Raw genomic sequence first — 23,028 nt, 5'->3', positions numbered from 1 at the left:
TCCTTCCTTCCTTCCTCCCTCCCTTCCTTCCTTCTTTTTTCTTTTCTTTTCTTTCCTTTCTCTCTTTCTTTCTCTCTCTTTCTCTCTCTCCTTCCTTCCTTCCTTTCCTTTCCTTTCTTTCTTTCTCTTTCTTTTTCTCTCTCTCCTTTCCTTCCCTTCTTCCTCCCTTCCTTCCTTTCTTCTTTCCTTCCTTCTTTCCTTTCTTTCATTTCAGGCAATCCTACCATGAGTATATCTTGTATATCCTTCGCCTCCCTGTGTGAGTCTTCCTGTAGGATAATTTCCCTGATGTGAAATTGCTGGGCCAAAGGGTAGATACACTATGATTTTTTTTTATGGCCATTGCCAAATTGCTTTCCGGGGAGGCTGCTGTAAATGTCCACTCCCACAAGCATGCCTGTAAAAATCTTCTCACTGAAGTTCGCCTTCGGATAAAGTTCAGTAAGGGAGCAGTTGAGCTATAGCAAGGAAAGCAGCTAGAAAGTTCCAAAGTGAAGAATTTTCCTTGAGGATGTGTGGCACGAAGCTTGATTTGCTATTAGGGGTAAAAAAATTGAAAACAACAAACCATTTTTGATAACCCAATAAACAATATTTTTTTGACTAGGTAGGACAGGCTGATGGTACAAAATTCAAAAGGGAAACGGCGAAAGCAGTCCCCCCTCTCCTCCACCAGCCACACTTTAAAAAATTATCCTTTTCTTTTGTTGTGAAATAAGTAACACATACAAAAGTATACATATAGGTACAGTTTAAAGACAAATCTGCAAAATACTCATGTGCCCAGCAGCCAGCTTATGTTTTGTTTTTGTTTTTTTTTTTTCTGAGATAGATTCTCGCTCTGTTACCCAGGTTGGAGTGCAGTGGCGCCATCTCAGCTCACTGCAACCTCTGCCTCCCGGATTCCAGCGATTCTCCTGACTTGGCCTCCCGAGTAGCTAGGATTACAGGCACTCGCCACCATGCCTGGCTAAATTTTTTTTGTATTTTTTAGTAGAGGCGGGGTTTCACCATATTGGCCAGGCTGGTCAGCAGCCAGCTTATGAATGAGGCTTATCTGCATTATGTTGAGCTGTATCCCATTGAGAACTTAGTCTATCTCGGCTAATCCTCACAGCAGCCATGCAAGAGCTATGACACCCCTGTGACAGGTGAGGAAACGGCCTTTCGGGCTGGAGCAGCCTGCCCCTGTTTCAGTTAATGAGCAGCAGATCTGCAGCCTGGCTCTTCAGTGGCCTTGGACTCACAGTTGTGTGGGTGTCAGTAGGTTAATGACGTCTAGTGCATGGATGGTGCTCTTCAGTTCCCATGTCCTGCTTTAGACACAGGCACGGTTGGCCTTTGCGTGAGAGCACCAAGATGGGTGAGCCTCAGTGATGGGAGGGGCCTTGGCATCAGTCCCTCTTGCCCAGGGCTCCTTTCTGGCCACCTTTGTCCCCCTGAATGTGTGGGTGATGCGGGTGCTCTGGGAGGGAGATGCTTGTTCCCAAGCCTAGAAAGGGTCACCAAGGGGCTGCCGCATGGCAGTGCCTGCACCAATGAATGAGGGGTGAATGGTGGCGTTTACACTAGAAAATGGGGAAGCAGAAGTGCTGGGGCACAGAGCAGTGCATTTGGCAAAAGTCGGAAGTGCCGTAACTGGAGCTTTCTGGGCCTATGTCTCCTTTCCATCTCTGCCTGCGAGTCACTCATCTTCCAAGCCAGGCTCGAATTCTAGCCCCTCCCTGGAAAGAAAAGCTCCCACTGCCATCATCTCTGTTGTTTGCATGATGCAGGGCTTTGGAATCTTCTAGCCTTTGCTATCCAGGCCTTGCTGGGTGCTCTGCTCATAGAAGATGCTCAGAGGATGTGTTGACTGAAGAGAGGAAGGAGATGTGGCCCTGTGCACACGGGGCCACCCCCTGGCTGGCCTCTCCTAGGGGGCAGATCACCTTTGAGGATGGGAACTCCAGGAGTTTGTTGCATCCAGGTTAAAGCCTGATGTAAGTGGGCCAGCTTCCCCATATTTTTAGTTTGGATGTTTTAAAACAGCAGTCGGTTATTTCTACTAACTAGTGAAACGAGCAACTAATCTCTGGGTGGATTTCTGCTCTGATGAGCTGAAGGTTTGAAACCGAGTTTGCCGCTTGATCTGCTGGGTAGTGGGAGCCAGCTGCTCACTGCTGCATGGGCCCAGAAGGCCGGGAAAACACAAAGTCTGCATTACAGTGCAAACATGAAAGCTAGAGCGGGCGCATTCCTTAGGAGAGAAGCCTGTAGTCCTTGCCTACGTGGAAAACTAGTCCCAAAGATGTGGCCTTTCTTTCCTGGAACCAACAGAGTTCATCCATTCATTCAATATTTTGATTTTTTAAATATTGCCTTAAAACTTTCTTAACCTTGATTGGTGAGGGTTTGTTTGTTTGTTTTTTGTTTTTTTGAGACAGGGTCTCACTCTGTCGCCCCGGCTGGAGTGCAGTGGTACAATCATGGCTCACTGTAGCCTTGAACTCCTGGGTTCCAGTGATTTCTCCCACCTTAGCCTCCTGAGTAGCTGGGACCACAGGGGCATGCTACCATGCCCAGCTAATTTTTTACTTTTTTGTAAAGACAGGGATCTCCCCATGTTCGCCAGGCTAGTCTCGAACTCCTGGACTCAAGAGATCCTCCTGCCTTGGCCTCTCGAAGTGCTGGGATTACAGGTGTGAGCCATGCACCCATCCTAGAATAGTTTTAAGAGAAAAGGTGGGAGATTCATTGTCATTACACTGCCCAGAAGGAACCACAGTTAATATGAAAATTATTATTATTAATACTGGCAGGTAGTTGGAGATGGGAAGCAGTACAGACAGGGATGCAATGGCAAGTGTAAGCTTTCACCACCCTCCAGACCTTCTCTCCAGAACCCCAGGTTTATGTTTCAGAAAAATGTACATCCGTGCATATGCCAATATGAATGTGCATTTATTTAGAACTCTCGTTTTCATACTTGGCTGCACACTAGAGCCTCCTGGGGAAGCTTTAAAAAATTCTCCTGCTCAGGCAACACCCAGAGATGACATATATTTATTAATCTTAAAATATATATGTGGGCCGGGCGTGGTGGCTTATGCCTGTAATCCCAGCACTTTGGGAGGCCAACGCAGGTGGATCTCCTGAGGTCAGGAGTTCAAGATCAGCCTGGTCAACATGGTGAAACCCTGTCTCTACTAAAAAAATACGAAAGTTAGCCGGACATTGTAGCAGGCACCTGTGGTCCCAGCTACTCGGGAGGCTGAGGCAGGATACTCGCTTGAACCAAGGAGGCGGAGGTTGCAGTGAGCCGAGATTGTGCCACTGCACTGCAGCCTGGGAGACAGAGTGAGACTCCTTCTCAAAAAATAAAATAAAGTAAAATAAAATAAAATAAAAATGTACGTATATATAATTTGTAGAAAACATGAAGGATCACAAGAAACTTGCGAGTTAGGACTGGGGAAGGAGAAGTGCATGGGGTGACAAAGGGATCTTTTCTGTTTTATTTTTTTAATTTACTGCTATTTTTCACCATAAAACTGGGGGTATATTACTTTTAAATTTAAACAACTATTAATAGTAACCTTTTGTTATTTATTTTGTTTATTTATTTATTTATTTATTTGAGACAGGGTCTCGCTCTGTTGCCCAGGCTGGAGTGCGGTGGCACTATCTCAGCTCACTGCAACCTCTGCCTGCTGGGTTCAAGCAATTTTCGTGTCTCATTCTCCCAGGTAGCTGAGATTACAGATGTGGGCCATCACACCAGGCTAATTTTTGTATTTTTAGTAGAGATGGGGTTTCACTGTATTGGCCAGGCAGGTCTCGAACTCCCGACCTCAGGCGATCCACCCAGCTTGGCCTCCCAAAGTGCTAGGATTACAGGCGTGAGCCACCACACCCAGCCTATTTTTTATATTTTAATAAAAGGTAACTATTAGGGCCAGGCGCAGTGGTTCATGCCTGTAATCCCAGCACTTTGAGAGGCCAAGGCAGGTGGATCACCTGAGATCGGGAGTTTGACACCAGCCTGGCCAACACAGTGAAACCCCTTCTCTACTAAAAATACAAAAATTAGACGGCTGTGGTGGCGGGCACCTGTAGTCGCAGCAACTCGGGAGGCTGAGGCAGGAGAATTGCTTGAACTAGGGAAGCGGAGGTTGCAGTGAGCCGAGATCGTGCCACTGCACTTCAGCCTGAGTGATAGAGCACGACTCAGTCTCAAATAAAATAAAATAAAATAAAATGTTAAAAATAAAACTGCAGCTTCCTAGTCCCAGCCCCCGACCTAGTGCCTGGGGTCCCTGAGGCAGGCCCGGGAATCTGTACAGGGTCTGCGGGTTTCTCCAGGTGGCATCCCTCCTGTCTCTAGGCTCTAGGATGGTCTCGTGGCTGTGGCAGTGGCCCCTTCATGCTCCATGCATCCCCAGTACCATATTCACCCTCTCTCAGCTGCCATGCTTTTGTGACGTGTGTCTCCTTCACAGCCGTAACCTCTCTTTGAAAGCCTAAGTTAGACCTTACAGCCGGGTGCAGTGGCTCACGCCGGTAATCCCAGCACTTTGGGAGGCCGAGATGGGAGGATCACGAGGTCAGCAGATCAAGACCATCCTGGCTAACATGGTGAAACCCCGTCTCTACTAAAAATACAAAATATTAGCCGGGCGTGGTGGCAAGCGCCTGTAGTCCCAGCTACTCGGGAGGCTGAGGCCGGAGAATGGCGTGAACCCAGGAGGCGGAGCTTGCAGTGAGACGAGATAGTGCCACTGCACTCCAGCCTGGGTGACAGAGCGAGTCTCAGTCTCAAAAAAAAAAAAAAAAAAAAAACCTTACTATGGTGATTTCTTAATTTCATTTATTTATTTATTTACTTATTTATTTTTTTTGGAGACGGAGTCTCACTCTGTCACCCAGGCTGGAGTGCAGTGGCACAATCTCGACTCATTGCAACTTCTGCCTCCTGGGTTCAAGCAATTCTCCTGCCTCAGCCTCCCCAGTAGCTGGGATTACAGGCATGTGCCACCATGCCCAGCTAATTTTTGTATCTTTAGTAGAGACGGGGTTTCGCCATGTTGGCCAGGCTGGTCTCAAAGTCCTGACCTCAGGTGATCCGCCCACCTCAGCCTCCCAAAGTGCTAGGATCACAGATGTGAGTCACTGTGCAGCACCCAGCCAATTCGTTTCTTAAAGCCCAATAAAACTTGCTGATATGACCTACAGGAATTTCCTAGAATCTGTCATGTGAGATTTTTGCTTAGTGTGCTTGCTTCTGTCACATACCAGTCTCAACCTTTAAAAAACAAAAATTCAATTTTGATTTTAGATTCAGGGGGTGCATGTGCAGGTTTGTTTATATGGGTACATTGCATGACGCTGAGATTTGAGGTCCAGATGATCCCGTCACCCAGGTAGTGCACGTAGTACCCAATGGGGAGTTTGTCAGCCCTTGGCCCCTCCCTCTGTCCGCCCTCTGGTAGTCCCAGTGTCTGTTGTTCCACCTTTAAGTCCCAACCTTCTTTTTGAGTGTGAGCCTCCTATTCAGCCACTGGCTCGAGGGGTGACCTTTGCTGGTGTAGGGTACTGAGCTGGGTGTGCTCTGAGGTCTCTGCCCTGCCACTACCTTACCTGACCTCAGGCAAGACCACAACCAGAATCTTAAAGACCCTAATCAGTGGCTCTTGAAAACCAAGTGGAACACTGGAATATCCAGCAACGTTTGTTAAAAATAGATTCCTGGGCCTGGCGTGGTGTCTCATGCCTGTAATCCCAGCACTTTGGGAGGCCGAGGCAGGCGGATCACAACGTCAGGAGATCGAGACCATCCTGGCTAACATGGTGAAACCCCGTCTCTACTAAAGATACAAAAAATTAGTTGGGCGTGGTGGCTGGCGCCTGTAGTCCCAGGTACTCGGGAGGCTGAGGCAGGAGAATGGCGTGAACCTGGGAGGTGGAGCTTGCAGTCAGCTGAGATTGCACCACTGCACTCCAGCCTGGGTGACAGAGCCAGACTCTGTCTCAAAAAAAAAAAAAAAGATTCCTGATTCCTACTCCAGACCCACTGAGTTGGTCTTAGGAGAAGTGAGTTAAGATTTTCAAAAGCTCTCCAGGCGATTCTGAGGCTCTGGCAAGTATGTAAAATACTGTACTGTCCAAGCTCACCTAAATAGTCTGTTGCACACACACAGAGTCCATGTTTATATTCTTTATCTGACATTCTGCCATACACATCAGGGTGAGTACCAATCATGGAGGTAGGAGCGGCAGTGCTTTGATGAGGCTGAGCTCCCTGCTCTATATTGTACCTGTGATATCTCAGCTAGAAGGCAGGTCCAATGTTAGCCCAGTTCTAACACCAGCATGAGATCTTGTTTGGAAATGATTTTCATAACTGCCACAAATGCCTCAGTGTCCTGCCAATGGCCTGGGCATCTGCCATTTCTGGGTACACCTGTCCAAGTGGCAACTGCCCACCCCTGCACCTCTGCCTGAGGGGTTTCCTGCTGGAGCCCAGTCTGTCTGCACAAGGCAGGCAGAAGTGCTGGGGATGGAGAATCAAAACCACCCAGGAGCAGCTGGCAGCCAGTGACTGACCTCAGCTCCTGGAGGGGCGGGATGACACCAAGGTGTGTGCCACACCGTCTCCCTGCATTGCACAGCAGACTGGACCCTGGTTGTCCACCGCATAACTGGCTGGGTAGCTTCCCCTGTACTGGATCCTACCCCTCCCTGCCTCACATCTTTGTTGCCGTATAGGTTCTTCCCAAGATCACCTCTCAAATAAACTACTTGTACTGGAATCTTTGTCCCAGGCTCTGTTTCTGGGAAAACCCAAATTAATTTTTTTTTAATGGAGTCTCACTCTGTTGCCCAGACTGGAGTACAGTGGCTTGATCTCAGCTCACTGCAACCTCCACCTCCTGGGTTCCAGTGATTCTCCTTCCTCAGCCTCCTGAGTTGCTGGGACTACGGATGCACGCCACCATGCCTGGCTAGTTTTTTGTATTTTCAGTAGAGACGGGGTTTCACCATGTTGGCCAGGCTGGTCTCGAACTCCTGACCTCAAGTCATCTGCCCACTTCAGCCTCCCAAAGTTCTGGGATTACAGGCATGAGCCACTGCACCTGGCCCGAATTAATTTTTTTTAAAGTTTACTTTGCTAACAATAATATGAAAACATTAAGGTATGCAAGTTGGAAGAATAAAAATCTTCCTCCCTAAAGCAGGTGGTGGTTTTGTTTGTTTGTTTGTTTTCTATGTTGGCATCTGTTTGTGTTAGGTTTACTCAGGTGGATGCTATGATTTTTTGTAGACAGTTTTATCTTCTGCTGTAACCATTGTCCTCATGCTGCCATGAATCCTTGGTCAGGATGACTTTTACTGGATTCATAGTTGGGTGGTTCTGGCTTGGCCATGACCAACCGATGCTGTGTCTGTCCCTCATCCTTGCAGGCATTCGTCCCTACAAATGCAATGTCTGCAATAAAGCCTTCACCCAGCGCTGCTCTCTGGAGTCCCACCTGAAGAAAATCCACGGGGTGCAGCAGCAATACGCCTATAAGCAGCGGCGGGACAAGCTCTACGTCTGCGAGGATTGCGGCTACACAGGCCCCACTCAGGAGGACCTGTACCTGCACGTGAACAGTGCCCATCCGGGCAGCTCGTTTCTCAAAAAGACATCTAAAAAACTGGCAGCCCTTTTGCAGGGCAAGCTGACATCCGCACACCAGGAGAATACCAGCCTGAGTGAGGAGGAGGAGAGGAAGTGAGGTGAAGGAAGGGGAGGACAGACATTCACACTGCCACGTATGTCTACGTGGATTTTTGGTTTTCAGCGTCCCCCACCCCACTGGCTCTTCTTAATTAGAAGTGACCAGTTCACCTCTGTGTCCTTTTGAAGCATCAGCAGTAGGGTCCATTCCAAGATTGTCAGTTACCGTAGTGACGTCAGGCCCTGTAACCTGTGTCCTGTCTGGCGCGGTTGCTCACATTCACCAAAGTTTGTTTTCCACGATCCTGATGGCCAAGAACACCGTGTGGGATTTTTTTTTTCCCCAAGGATTTTCACACACGGAAGGAGAGGTATTTCTTAGAGAGATCATCATTTTATGGTGCCTTGAAATAAAAATACTTCTACTTGAAATGCTGTTTAAGCAAGGAAAATGAATTTTGTTATTCTGAAAGAGTTTACAAAAACTATTTTAATAAATGAAATGTTCTTGTGAAGCTTTTAAAAGCAAAATGGAACATTGACCTACAGCTCTCTGTTCAGGGCTTATCGTGTGATATTTAACTTCAGGTTATTGAGGTGGGGAGGTTGATTACTTTGTATTAGTTGTGTGGGTTTGAAGAAGCAGATCTTCCTCTCTTTTTTTGTTTTTGAGACAAGTTCCCACTCTGTCGCCCAGGCTGGAATGCAGTGGCACGATCATGGCTCACTGCAACTTTGACCTCCCAGGCTCAGGTAATCCTCCCACTTCAGCCTCCCGAGTAGCTGGGACTGCAGGTGTGTGCCACTATGCCCAGCTAATTTTTGTATTTTTTGTAGAGATGGGGTTTTGCTATGTTGTCCAGGCTGAGAAGCAAATCTTGAGTGTTGGGTGGAAGAACAAACGGCCAATTGGAAAAACCTGCACTGAGGGGCTGGCTCATGCAGGCTGGTGGGCAGAGATGCCTGGGGGTGGCATGGCAGGGAATGCAACTCTTGGATCTCTTTTTATGGGCCTGGTCTCTTTTTCTGCAGAGGTCTTGGCTTTCTGCGGTTAGGATGTGCTGCCTGAAGGCTCTTCTCCCTCCCTTGAATGGGCTCTGGGGCCAACCCTGGAGCATGAGAAATGCTGGCTCCTCACTTGCAGGTGGGATAACAGTGCCAGGAGTTCCCTCAGGGTGTGTGACAGCTGAGTACAGTGACCTCTGCTACCTCCATCTCCTCATCTTGGAGGCCTGCGTCAGAGCCTTGGGAGGTGAGACCCTGACAGGGTAAAACATGGGCAGCTGGCCATGTGGGGTGGGGAAGGAGGTTTCTTCATCCTGACTGCCTGGGGGGGTATTTGCCTCAGGCTGGGAGCTGTTGCCTGAATTGAGTAGGAAGTTCGGATCACCTACACCCTGATCACCTACACCCCAGTCAGCAACACCCCATCACCTACACCCTGATCATCTACACCCCATCACCTACATCCTGATCACCTACACCCTGGTTACCAACATCCCATCACCTACACCTCAATCACCTTGACCCCGATCACCTACATCCCATCACCTACACCCTGATCACCTACACCCCAATCACCTATACCCTGGTCACCTACACCCCGATGACCTGCACCCCAATCACCTACACCCTGATCACCTACACCCCAATCACCAACACCCCATCACCTACACCTCTATCACCTTGACCCGATCACCTACACCCCATTGCCTACACCCCAATCACCTATACCCCATCACCTACACCCTGATCACCTACACCCCAATCACCAACACACCATCACCTACACCTCTATCACCTTGACCCCGATCACCTACACCCCATTGCCTACATGCCGATCACCTATACCCCATCACCTACACCTCAATCATCTACACTCCATCACCTACACCTCAATCATCTACACTCCATCACCTACACCCCATCACCTACATCTCATCACCTATACCCTGATCACCTACACCCCATCACCTATACCCCATCACTTACACCCTGATCACCTACACCCCAATCACCAACACCCCATCACCTTCACCTTGATCACTTTGACCCTCATCACCTACACCTCAATCATCTACACCCCGTCACCTACCCCCCATCACATACACCTCATCACCTATACCCGGATCACCTACACCCCAGTCACCTACACCCGATCATCTACACCCCACCACCTATACCCCTTCACTTACACCCTGCTCACCTACACCCCAATCACCTACACCCTGATCATCTATACCCCATCACCTATACCCATCACCTACACCCCATCACCTACACCCCAATCATCTATACCCCACCACCTATACCCATCACTTACACCCTGATCACCTACACCCCGATCACCAGCACCCCATCACCTACACCTTGATCACCTTGACCCCCATCACCTACACCTTGATCATCTATACCCCATCACCTACACCTCAATCATCTATACCCCATCACCTACACCTTGATCATCTATACCCCATCACCTACACCTTGATCACCTTGACCCCCATCACCTACACCTCAATCATCTATACCCCATCACCTACACCTCAATCATCTATACCCCATCACCTACACCTTGATCACCTTGACCCCCATCACCTACACCCCATCACCTACACCTCAATCATCTATACCCCATCACCTACACCTCGATCATCTATACCCCATCACCTACACCTCGATCATCTATACCCCATCACCTACACCTCGATCATCTATACCCCATCACCTACACCTTGATCATCTATACCCCATCACCTATACCTTGAACATCTATACCCCATCACCTACACCTTGAACATCTATACCCCAATCATCTACACCCCATCACCTACATCCTGATCACCTGTACCCCGATCACATACACCCTATCACCTATACCCCATTGTCTTTTATTGCCCACTCCCTGTCCCCTGGGCACCACCTGGGCCACTTCTTGGTCTAGGGAAACATCCAGATGAGGAGGCCCTTGTCTTATTTTCTCTCTCCCTGCTTCCTCCCTTCCCTTTCCCCTCCCTCCTTTCCTTCCACCTTCTTCTCTCCTTCTCTCCCACACTGTGCGCCAGGCGTTATGCCAAGATCTGGACATTTTAAGTGGCATATCCTATAGCTTGAGTCAACATTTCTCTTCCAATTAAGCGCTTTTGTTTCAGAAGGAAAGGAAATGAACCCTTTTTGGGCAGTGAGCTAGGTAGTCCTCACTGGGCAGATGTTTTCTGGAAGAATCTTCAGAGCACCCCTGGGGTCACAGGCCTGTTTCCATGAGTAGATGAGGCAACTGCAGAGGCTGTCCTCTGGCGGTCAGAGGCAGAGGCCAGGAATCCTAAGTCTAGTCAGAACACCTCTATTTTCCCCCTCTCTCCTCACCCTCCCTTCAAAAAAGAAAGCAAAGGCCTCAGGCTGGACTGGGACCATGCAGAGGCAGGTATGAGACTAGGGCTGACTGGGGGGTCCTCACCCCTCCACTGTTTGAACTGGCAAGTTTCAGGGACCCTGGGGCCCTGCTCTGCCTCATCTGAAACTCTGGGTTCCTGGGCTGAGGCTGTAGCACTCAACAGTCTAAATGGCCCCATTCAGGCAGCAGCAGCAGCAGTAGGGGTTGAACCTGGCATTCAAGTGTCACAGGTGCAGCCTCCCAGGACAGCAAGTGCTGAGGATCAACCCTGACTCCAGAGGGCAGAGTACTAACATTGCGTTCTCTCTTAGCACCTGCTGCCGAGGAAGGCGCCGCTGGAAAGCAGTTGATTTGCTTTCTCCTTGGTTATCTGGGTCATGTAGAAAACAAAAGTGAGAGTTCTTAGAAAGGAATATCCAAACGACAGGCTGGGGCAGCTGACCTGTGCCTGTTTTGCACAGGGACTTGTGAACCAGCTAACGTTCTCTTTAGGGTCAGGTTTTTATTTAACAGAGCTCTTGGTTGCAAGAGACAGAAATCCAGTGTAAAACAACTTCAGCAGAAAAGGGAATGTAGTAGCTGAAAAGCCTAGGGTTGTTCTAGTTTCAGGGGTGGCCAGATCTGGTGCTTATGTGATGTCATCCTCTCTTACCTCCCTCTCCGTCTTTTAGCTCGATTTCCCCCATGGTGGCTTCTTTCTCAGGCAGGCACAAATGGAGGCTGGATGGCCACCCACAGCTCTGGACTTCTGCCTCACAGTGCAGTCACTCAGTAGGAGGGTTTCTCTTTCAGGCTAAGATCTTGGGCAGATTTGGCTCTGGGACCCACCCTCAACTAATCACTGTGCCCTGGGAAATGTGCGGCTCTCTTAGCCCAGGCCTAAGCCCCTCCCTCCCCTGAATTGAGTGGAGAGAGCGTGGGTCAGCTACATCCCTGGTCTGGGAGCAGTGGGAAAGGGATTCTCCAGCAGAACCAGGACACCATGGCCAAAAGAAGTGGACGTTGGGCGGCTATGCTAGTTAAGATAAGGCATGGCTGGGCCGGGTGTGGTGGCTCACACCTGTAATCCCAGCACTTTGGGAGGCCAAGGCGGGAGGATCACTTGAGGTCAGGAATTCGAAACCAGCCTGACCAACATGGTGAAACTCCGTCTCTACTAAAACTACAAAAATCAGCTGGGCGTGGTGGCGGGTGCCTGTAATCCCAGCTACTCAGGAGGCTGAGGCACGAGAATCGCTTGAACCCAGGAGGCAGAGGTTGCAGTGAGCCAAGATCGCACCACTGCACTCCAGCGTGGCGAAGGAGCAAGACTCCATCTCAAAACAAAACAATACAAAACAAAAGATCAGGCGTGGCTGCTGTAACAAAGATTCCCAACACACCTACGGCTTAAAGAAGAGAGAGCGTTGTTTCTCATGTAGTAGTTCTGGGCTGGGAGTTCTCCTCCATGCCATCACTTGGGGGCCCAGAGTTTTCCCTTGTGTTGCTCTGCCATGCCCTAGGATAATGCCATCATATGTGTGGTAGAAGCTGGGTTTCTATGGGTCTCAGCTGATCGGAGAGTTGTCTTGAAGAAGCAAATCTTGAGTGTTGGGTGGAAGAACAAATGACTGATTGGAAAAACCTGCACTGAGTGTCTGGCTCATGAAAGCTGGTGGGCAGAGACACCTGGGGGTGACTTGGCAGGGAGCTCAACAATTTGGGCTCTTTTTAAGGCCCTGGTCTCTCTTTTTTTAATATATTTTTGGTTTCCCCAGAAGCCAATTCTGAGGCAAGGATTAAAGTTCAAGTGGGGCTGGGCATGGTGGCTCACGCCGGTAATCACAGCACTTTGGGAGGCTGAGGCGGGCGGATCACAAGGTCAGGAGTTTGAGACCAGCGTGGCCAACATGGCGAAACCCCGTCTCTACTGAAAATACAAAAATTAGCCAGGCGTGGTGGCAGGTGCCTGTAATCCCAGCTACTCAGGAGGCTGAGGCAGGAGAATCACTTGAACCCAGGAAGCGGAAGTTGCAGTGAGCCAAGATCGTGCCATTGCACTCCAACCTGGGCAACAAGAGCAAGACTCCATCTCAAAAAAAAAAAAAAGGAAAGAAAAAATTTCAAGTGGATTGTTTAGCAAGCAATCCCAGAAAGTATCTGCAGGGGATTAGGGAGGTGTGACAGGAAGAAAAGTGCCCATGTGGGGAACAGAATCAAGGAAGTTACTGCTGTGGGTAACTGGTGCTTAATCACCCTGGGCCCTCTGGGAGGCAGTACAGCACATGTCTCAGAATTATCCCACTGCAGATGCATAGGACACTGTCCGCAACTTTCCATCCATCATTGGTTGAAGGCTGCTGACATTAAGGCCCTTCCAACTTGCCCTGTGCACTGGCCAAGCATGCTTCCTGTGCCAGGAAAATCTCCAGAGGTTAGCTGTAAGCAGCTTTCAGCACATAGACCTGAAAGCCGGCAAAACCCAGTGAGATGATGATTGTGTCTGGTACAGGTGTGGAAGGGTCACAGCCCCTACCCGAAGACACTGGCCTGGGTATGGCCCTTCCATTCCCATTCCATAGGGAGAATTTAGTCACATTAACTAGAGGGGTGGAGAAAAGCAGGCGTCTCAGCCACAATACTTCTGTGCAGCAGAATGGGGATGGATTATGGTGGACGACTGAAAGTCTCTACCATAGCAGGCAAAGTCAACTGACGTCCACTCTAGCCTTTTTTGCTCCCTCCTCCTCCCAACTCTATTCACCTGTCCTGCTCTCAGCCAGTTGCTAGGAAATCCAGCCAAAGTGCCCAAAATCATGACTTAGGGTTCTCAGGCTGGCAGCCCTGGAGCCTTGGGTCTGAAGGTGTTGGGGATGGAGACCCATGAGCTATTAACCTGTACCGAGTCCACCCAGCACTATCTGCTTTGGGTTGGTGTTAGTTTAGCACCATGTGGATATGTTGATGCTTGTGCTAGTCAGAAGTGCCTACTGGTTATTCGTTTTGGAGAATGGGATCTGTTTTCAATCAATGTGATTTATTTTGTGAATGTCTTAAGTTGGGTCCTAGAAGCGGAGTCTGAGACAAGGGTTCTGGGGTAAGTGATTTATTGAGGGAGGCTCTCAGGAGAAACCAAGAAGGAGGTGAGGGAAGCGAGGGAGGTACAGCAGAGGAAGAAACTCAGCAAAGATGCGGGGTCCGCTGATGTCCAGCCTTGGCCTGATTCCAGGCAGCTCTGGGTATGAATGGCACCACCAAAGTTGTCCCACCTTGAGGCAAGGGGGCCCGTCATCAGCTGTGGGCTACCCCTGGTCAGGGAAGGCATAACCACCGGGCATTTTCAGCAATAGCAACTGTGAGCTGTTCAGTAGTCAATGCTCTAAGCAGCTGCAGGCTGGCTCTCTAAAGGTCTCCAAGCAGAGGAAGAGAAATCATAGGGACGGATTCTTAGGGGTGAAAAAGACTGCGGTCCACAGAATCTGGCTACATCCCTCTGGAACATTTGCATTTTGATAAAGGACTTGCTTTTGGAGCTAAGGAGTGAATCATTTATTGCAAATTATGTGGCATTTTCAGAAGAAGTAAAATAATATATAGAAATGTATATTTCTATATATTAGGAAGATGTAATTAGGAAGAAATATATTAGGAAAATGTACATTTCACAAAGGAAAGTCATATCTGCAAACGAGTCCCTTATCTGCCAAGCCTCTCCTCTACCATTGTAATTAACCACTGTTATTAGCTTCTCCTGTAACTTTCCTGAGTTTCTTTACCCATGTATAAGCAAACATGAATGTGTGTATTCTTGCTGTCCACTGTTTCTTCTTCTTTTAGCATTTTAATTAGCAGATAGCATATTATACATACTGTTTGGCACTTTGCATTTTTCTTTTTTCTTTTTTTAAATTTTAAATTTTAATTGTTGTGGGTACATAGTAGGTGTATATGCATTTATCTTTTAATAGTACATCTAGTAGTTCTTTCCAAAATAGTACAAAAAAGTGTTCTCATACAAAAAAATTAGCCGGGCATGGTGGTGTGTACCTGTAATCCCAGCTACTCGAGAGGCCGAGGCAAGAGAATCGCTTGAAACTGGGAGGCAGGGGTTGCAGTGAGCCAAGATTGTGACACTGCACTCCAGCCTGGGCAACAGAGTGGACTCCATCGCAAAAAAAAAAAAAAGTGTTTTCATTCTTCTTTACAGGTATCTGGTATTGTATTATATGGATGTGCCATAATTTAGGCTATCAGTCTTCTATTGATAGGCAGTAACATTATTTCCAATGTTTTGCTACTATGGAGAATGCTACAATGAGTAATATACATATGTCATTTCATATAGCTGCAAATATATCTGTGGGATAAATTCCCAGAAATGCAATGGTTAGAGCTAACAATTTCATACAATTAAGGGCCATTTGTAGTTCCTTCTTCTGTGAACTGCTTTAATGCCCCTTTTTCCACTAGGGTGTTGGTCTTTTTCTCTGCCTAACTTCTAGGAGTTTTGGGGTTTTTTTCAAAGTATATCAGGAAGTTTGGCCCATTATGATGTAAGCTGCTGGTTTTTATAATGTTGATAGATACAGCCCAATTGCCATACCCGGAGGTTGTACTGTTTGTGATGTGTGAGTGTGCCCGTGACCTCACCACCCTGCCAGTGTTGTCTTGCTATGGTTTGGGATGTCTGCCAATCTGATATGGAAGAAATAGGTTTTCGGTGTAGTTTTATTTTATATTTTTGTTATATTTGAGAGAGAGTGAATGTTTTCTCATATGATTAAGGGCCATTGGTACAGTCTATGTGTGTGGGATTGGTTCCAGGACCGCTACAGATACCAAAATCCACAGACGCTCAAGTCCCTGATGTAAAATGGTGTAGTATTGGCTGGGCACCGTGGCTCACACCTGTAATCCCAGCACTTTGGGAGGCCAAGGCGGGCAGATCACTTGAGCTCAGGAGTTCAAGACCAGCCTGGGCAACATGGGAAAACCCTACCTCTACCAAAAATACAAAAAATTTTCCAGGCTGGTGGCACAGGCCTGTAGTCCCAGCTACTCGGGAGGCTGAGGTGGGAGGATTGCTTGAGCCTGGGAGGCAGAGGTTGCAGTGAGCTAAGATCGCTCCACTGTACTCCAGCCTGGGTGACAGAGTGAGACCCCATCTCAAAAAAAAAAAAAGGTATAGTATTTGCATATAACCTATGCACATCCTTCCATATATATATGTGAGTGTGTATATATATATGTCTATATATATATATAAAACTTCTAGGAGTTTTGGGGATCTTTTCAAAATATATCAGGAAGTTTGGCCCATTATGATGTAAGTTGCTGGTTTTTATAATGTTGATAGATATGGCCTAATTATATATAGATAGATACATACATATAGATATAGATATACACACACATAGATACACATACACACACACACACACACTCACACACACACATATATATGTGTATTTTTAAAGATGAGGTCTCACTATGTGGTCAAGGCTTGTCTCAAAGTCCTGAACTCAAGTGATCCTCTCGCCCCGGCCTCCCACAGTGCTAGGATTACAGGCATGAGCCACCACTCCCAGCCATTCCATATACTTTAAATCATCTCTAGATTACTTATAATACCTAATACTATGTAAATGTTATGTTAATAGTAGTTATGCTTTGTTGTTTTTTATTTATATTATTTTTATTAGGTTTTTTCCTTTTTTTTTTTTTTTTTTTTTGAGACAGGGTCTCATTCTGTTGTCCAGGCTGGAGTGTAGGGGCATAATCTTGGCTCACTGCAGCCTTGACCTCCCAGGCTCAGGTGATCCTCCTACCTCAGCCTCCTGAGAAGTTGGGACTACAAGCGTGTGCCATTACGCCCAGTTAATATTTTGTAGAGACAGGGTCTCACTATGTTACCCAGGCTGGTCTCAAGCAGTTCTCCGACCTCAGCCTTCCAAAGTGCTAGGATTACAGGCATGAGCCACTGCTCCTGGCCCCAAATATTTTCACCCTGTCATTGGTTGAATCCACAATGTAGAACTCTTGAATACAGAGAGCTGACTTTATAGTCCCCTTTTCTGTGAACTGCCTGCCTGAATGTCCATTTTCCCACTGGGTTTCTGCCTAACTTGGTCTTTTTTTTCTGCCTAATCTCCAGAAGTTTTGTTTCTTTGGTTTTTCTGTTTTTGTTTTTGTTTTTTTTTTGAGACGGAGTCTCGTTCTGTCGCCCAGGCTGGAGTGCAATGGCGTGGTCTCGGCTCACTGCAACCTCCGCCTCCCAGGTTCAAGCAATTCTCCTGCCTCAGTCTCCCAAGTAGCTTGGATTACAGGCGCCCACCACCATGCCTGACTAATTTTTGTATTTTTAGTAGAGACGGAGTTTCACCCTGTTGGCCAGGCTGGTCTCAAACTCTTGACCTCGTGATCCGCCCGCCTCGGCCACCCAAAGTGCTGGATTACAGGCATGAGCCACTGCATCTGGCCTGATTTTGCTCATTCTGTTTTGTTGTTGTTGTTGTTGTTGTTGTTGTTGTTGTGACCAAGCAGAAGTTTTTGATTTTTATGTACTTTGAGTTGATCCATCTTTTTCTTTCTTTCTTCCTTTCTTTTTTTTTTTCTTTGAGTAGAGATGAGGTCTTGCTATGTTGCCCAGGTTGGTCTCGAACTCCTGAGCTCAAGCAATCTGCCTGCCTTGGCCTCCCAAAGGGCTGGGGTGACAGGTGTGAGCCACTGCACCCGGCCCATCTTTTTCTTTAATGGCTGCTGGAGACTGAGTCGTAGCTAGAAAGGCTTTCCTACTCCAAGGCGACATCAGAATGCTACGGGGCTTTTTTCTAGGACTTGAATGGCTTCATTTTACCACGTATAAATCTTTGATCCGCTTGGACTATTTCCTGGTGTATAGTGGGAGGTATGGATCCAACTTTATCATTTTCCAGATGGCTGACAAGAGATATTTTTTAGCAGGGAGCTGGTCCAAAACACACCAGAGAACACTTTCTTCAGGAAAAGGTCACATGCCTCAGCAGAAGGTGTTGCGAATTATAGTAAGGAGCAGTTTTCTTTAATTAGCAGTTTTCTTTAATTCATTTGTTCAACAAATATTTTTCAAGTGCCCACTGTGTGCTAGGTACTTTTCTAGATACTGAGGCTAGAAAAAATAGACAAAAGTTTCTGCCTTCAAGGAACTCACATTCTCTTGGAGGGGGGTGTGGATAGACAATAGAGAAGCAAGTAAATACACATTATGTTAGACTCTATAGAGAAAAATTAAATGAGGTGTTCTGGTTACTATGACTGTGCAACTAAATGGGCCCAAACTTATGGATTCTGTGGGTCAAAGATTTGGACAGGGCCTAGCATAGGGGCACAAAAGCAGCTTTCCCTGCCCCACCATGGCTGGGACCTCAGCTGAAAGACTCAAAGGCTGGGGCCTGGGCTTCATCTGAAGGCCCATTCTCTCGTGCACCTGGTAGTTCATGCTGGTGGTTGGCTAGGGGCCTCAATTCCTCTCCAAACGGACCTCTCCTTATGGTCTCCTCTCTGTGTGGGCTGGTTTGGGCTCCAAGGACATGGTAGGTTCCAAAGGAGAAGGTCCTAAGAGGAAGAGTCAGGTGGAGGCTGTGTCACAAATTAAGAGCTGGCCTCAAAAGTCCTGGAGCGTTGCTTCTGTCACAGTTTGCTTATTAGAAGCCAGTTACTAAAGTCTGGTCCATATTCAAGGGGAGAGAAAGAAAACTCTCCTGGCCAGGTGGTATGGTGGCTCATGTCTGTAATCCCAGCACTTTGGGAGGCCAAGGCAGGTGGATGGCTTGAGGCCAGGGTTCGAGACCAGCCTGGCCAACATGGTGAAACCCCATCTCTACTAAAAATACAAAACTTAGCTGGGTGTGGTGGTACGTGCCTGTAGTCCCAGCTACTCAGAAGTCTGAGGCATGAGAATTGCTTGAACGGGAAGGTGGAGGTTGCAGTGAAATGAGATTGCGCCACTGCACTCCAGGCTGCGTGACAGAGTGAGACCCTGTCTCAAGAAAAGAAGAAAAAAAGAAAACTCTTGATGGGAGAAGTGGTTCTAGAAGAACTTGTGGGAACATACGTAACTGTAGCCATTGTTAGAAAATTTAATTTACCACGTAAGAGAAGGAGAGCTGGGATGAGGTGGAGGTGATGTTGATAGAGATTGGTGTCATTTTGTTTTGATTTTTTTGAGACAGGGTCTTGGTCTGTCACCCAGGCTGGAGTGCAGTGGTGCAAACATAGCTCACTGCAGCTTTGATCTCCTGGGCTCAAAGGATCCTCCTGCCTCAGCCTCCCAAGTGGCTAGAACTACAGGTATGCACCACCATGCCCAGCTAATTTGTATGTATTTTTTGGAGAGATGGGGTCTTGATATGTTGTCCAGACTGGTCTTGAATTCTTGTCCTCAGGCAATCCTCTGGCCACAGCCTCACAAAGTGCTGTGATTACAGGCATGGGCTACCGTGCCCAGCTGATGTCATTTTTGTTGTTGTTAGAATAACTCAGGAAAATAAAATTCCTGTTTATTGTTGGATGACATTGTTTCACACATACCTCAAATAGGCAAAAAATAAATAAATAAATAAACAGCAACTTCATAGACAGAAAAGGAAAAAAAAGAAACCTTTTATCTTTGGCCCTTTTAACCATCTCATACAAACCAACTACTTACAGTACAGCTAAGTACGTACACAAAAAAAATTACTGGAATGCTCAGAATAAGATTGTTTTTCTGTTGTCATTTTTGCTTTTCTTACAAGGTTTTTTCTCCTTTGAGATTATAAGGAACATGGTCACACCACAAGTGAAGTTAGAAGCAGGACAGAGAACGCTCTGAAGGCTGGTTTGGTCATCTGAGATCATTAAAAATGGCTGACCCTAACAATATGTACAAAAATACAAAATGTAAATTAAAAAATACAGACAAATTTCCTTTTTAAAGTATTTTTAAGGGAAAAAGCAGGGCCTTGGGAAGTTTTGGTTCTTTTTTCCTCCCCTGTTGCAAATTCTCATGGTTTGGGTTGGGTGGTGGAGAGCGCGTGTCATCTGCGGGTGGCACTGCCCGCAGTGGGTGGGTGAGCAGGCCTCAATACTCAAAGGTGACCACATGTAGATTCTGAGACAGGAAGTGGAGGGTGAATAGGTCACCCTCCTAACGTTTCCTTTTTTGCTGTCTAGTCATCCTCGTCGGTCTTCTGCTTCTTGGTATTGGCATTGTCATTCTCATCATCTTCAGCTGCCCGCTTGACCTAGCAGACTCAGCTTCCTCGTCTTCATCTCCATCCTCTTCCTCACCATCACCTTCTTCTTCCTCCTCGTCTTCCTCCCCACCTTCTTCCTCTTCTGCATCTACTTCACTGTCAGCCTCCTGCTCCCCATTTACCTCATTAGCCTTCCCATTAGCAGGGGTGTCTCTTCCATTTTCCACTTCTTCCACAACTTCCTTCTTCTTTAAGTCCTTGGTGGTGATTTTGGAGCTGGTGTCTACGGCTGCGTCTGACATGGTCCAGCACGCCAGTTATCCAATGCAGGGAATTAAAAAGAAAGAGAGAGTTCAGGGACTCTGGCGATAAAGTGGCCGGAGTCCGCGGTGGTAAAGGCGGCTGCGGCGAGCAAGGAGCTGGACAAGGAACAATGCAAAGATGGCTTTTCAGAGCAGCCAGTGGGTGATGTCATTTTTTTATATGGGAGTCAGGGACATGTGACCAGAAAGGAGTGAAAGAAGAAGCCCTGTCCTTACATGGGAAGCGTTCCAGGCAGAGGGAAGAGCAAAGTTGAAGGCCAGGCTGAAGTGGGAGTGTGCTTGACTTACCTGGAGAGCGTGAGAACTGGTGTAGCTTACGTGGAGTGAGAAGAGATGGGGAACATGTGGATGAGGTCAGAGCGGTTGCAGGGAACAGATTGCTGCTGTAGGCCATTTTAAAGACTAGATTTTCCACTGAACGGCCAAGTATTTTCAGCAGAGGAGTAACATGATCTCACTTATTTTTAACGGGCTTACTCTGTCTGCTGTGAAAACAGATTTGGGGGTAAGAGGCAAGTCTAGAAGTGGGGGATCAACTAGGAGGCCATTGCAAAGATAAAGGCAGGACACGATGAATGCTTGGACCAGGATGATAGTGGAGGAGGTGAGAAATGGCCGGATGCTGGATATGTCTCTTAAAATAGAGCTAACTGGATTTGCTGATGGATTGGATGTGGGTTAATGGATAGACCATACAACTTATTTGTCTGGAGGAGTTCAGGTTTATATAATGAATTATACAGTCACCCTAGTACTGAGAAAAAGAGAGGAGCCAAGAATGACTCCAGACCGGCATGGTGGTTCACACCAGTAATCCCAGCACTTCGGGAGGCCAAGGCAGGAGGATTGCTTGAGGCCAAGAATTTGAGACCAGCCTGGGCAATATAGCAAGACCCCGTCTCTACAAAATAGTTTTAAAATTAGCCAGGCACCTGTCACTAACCTGTAGTCCCAGCTACTCGGGAGGCTGAGGCTGTAGGATCACTTGAGCCCTGGAGTTCGAGTCTAGCCTGGGCAGCATATGAGACCCAGTTTCTTGAAAAAAAAAAGAAAAGTGTTGTAAGGATTGTTACAGATATCGCCTGTTGTCAGGTGGTTTGCTGGCACAGCTTGGAGAGCTGCTGAGGCCCACGGGCCAGCTTGTCCCTGCCATGCAGCCCTAGATGGCTCTGCTCTGAAACATCGTCCTGCTGACCCAACCACATTTGCATTTTGAGTTTTCTGTCCTCTCCTCACTGACAGCTGGCAGTTTCTTTCTTGTCCCAGGCCTCTCCTCCTTTAATCCAGGGCTCGCCAGGCTATGACTGCTTGGTAACTGACTTACCGAGTACACCAGGATCATAGGTGAATGAGGGGCTGTCCTGTGACTGTCGGTCATGGCATGGGCTACTTTGAAGGCTTTTTTTTTCTTCTTCATTTTCCCTGGATAATAGCTTACTTGAAAGCAACTTTTGGATAAGTTGACTGGAACTATAAAAATTATTTTTTTGGCTGGGCGCGGTGGCTCACGCCTGTAATGTCAGCACTTTGGGAGGCCGAGGGGGGCGGATCACAAGGTCAGGAGATCGAGACCATCCTGGCTAACATGGTGAAACCCCGTCTCTACTAAAAATACAAAAATTAGCCGGGCGTGGTAGCGGGCGCCTGTAGTCCCAGCTATTCAGGAGGCTGAGGCAGCAGAATGGCGTGAATCCAGGAGGTGGAGCTTGCAGTGAGCCAAGATCGCGCCACTGCACTCCAGCCTGGGCGACAAAGAGAGACTCCGTCTCTTAAAAAAAATAATAATAATATATATTATATATATATACACACACACACATATACGTGTATATATATATACACATATATACATATGTGTGTGTGTGTGTGTGTATATATATATATATTTGTTGCTGTTGTTATTGTTGCATTAATTCAGTCATGCAGTTTTTGCTAGAGGCCCCATATAGTGTTAGCACCAGCTGGGGTTACAGAGATGGGCTGGTTAGTTCAGTACAACAAATACTATTTAATGGTTGTGGGCCTACGGATGAAACAGACAGACATCCCTGTCTGTTTCAGGTTTACATTCTAGAGTGAGAAGGTAAACAAGACAATAGGGACATCAGCAAAATATCAGGCATGCAGTGGTGCCGAGTGCCACAGAGAGACCATCTGGCAGAGAGGCAGCCAGAGGGTGTTGGGAGCAGGGGCTGCATTTGAAACAGGGCCATTCTGGGCAGCATGCGAACCCAGCAGTGGGGATGGGGCGGGGATCTGTCCCCAGCTTCGGAACCCACCAGTTATGGATCAAGGCAGGTCCAGTGCTTCTCATCCCACTAGGAATAACTCCTGAATCCCTCTCCATGGCCTGTGGCCGGGACAGTCTGGACCCTGGCTGCCTCCTGACCTCGTCGTTTCTCTCTCCTCTCTGCT

At 47.5% G+C, this 23,028-nt stretch overlaps 1 protein-coding gene and 1 pseudogene across 2 annotated transcripts in view; one reads left to right on the top strand and one right to left on the bottom strand.

The window, feature by feature from the left end:
- OVOL2 (ovo like zinc finger 2) overlaps nucleotides 1–8,238 on the top strand; it is a 34,519-nt gene extending 26,281 nt beyond the window's left edge. For both annotated transcript variants that reach the window (XM_054541612.1, XM_002829986.5), the window contains one exon: nucleotides 7,444–8,238. In XM_054541612.1, the coding sequence (XP_054397587.1) occupies nucleotides 7,444–7,760 (317 nt within the window). In that variant the 3' untranslated portion in view covers nucleotides 7,761–8,238. The remainder of the gene's footprint in view (nucleotides 1–7,443) is intronic.
- An 11,823-nt stretch (nucleotides 8,239–20,061) lies between these two features.
- LOC100451057 (prothymosin alpha-like) lies at nucleotides 20,062–20,647 on the bottom strand (annotated as a pseudogene).
- Between the last annotated feature and the right edge of the window lie 2,381 nt (nucleotides 20,648–23,028).

Source organism: Pongo abelii, chromosome 21, assembly GCF_028885655.2.
Source record: "Pongo abelii isolate AG06213 chromosome 21, NHGRI_mPonAbe1-v2.0_pri, whole genome shotgun sequence".
In the NCBI taxonomy this organism is placed as follows: Eukaryota; Metazoa; Chordata; class Mammalia; order Primates; family Hominidae; genus Pongo; species Pongo abelii.
The sequence above is the reverse complement of the archived record's forward strand: the minus strand, read 5'-3'. Positions and strand labels throughout refer to the sequence as shown.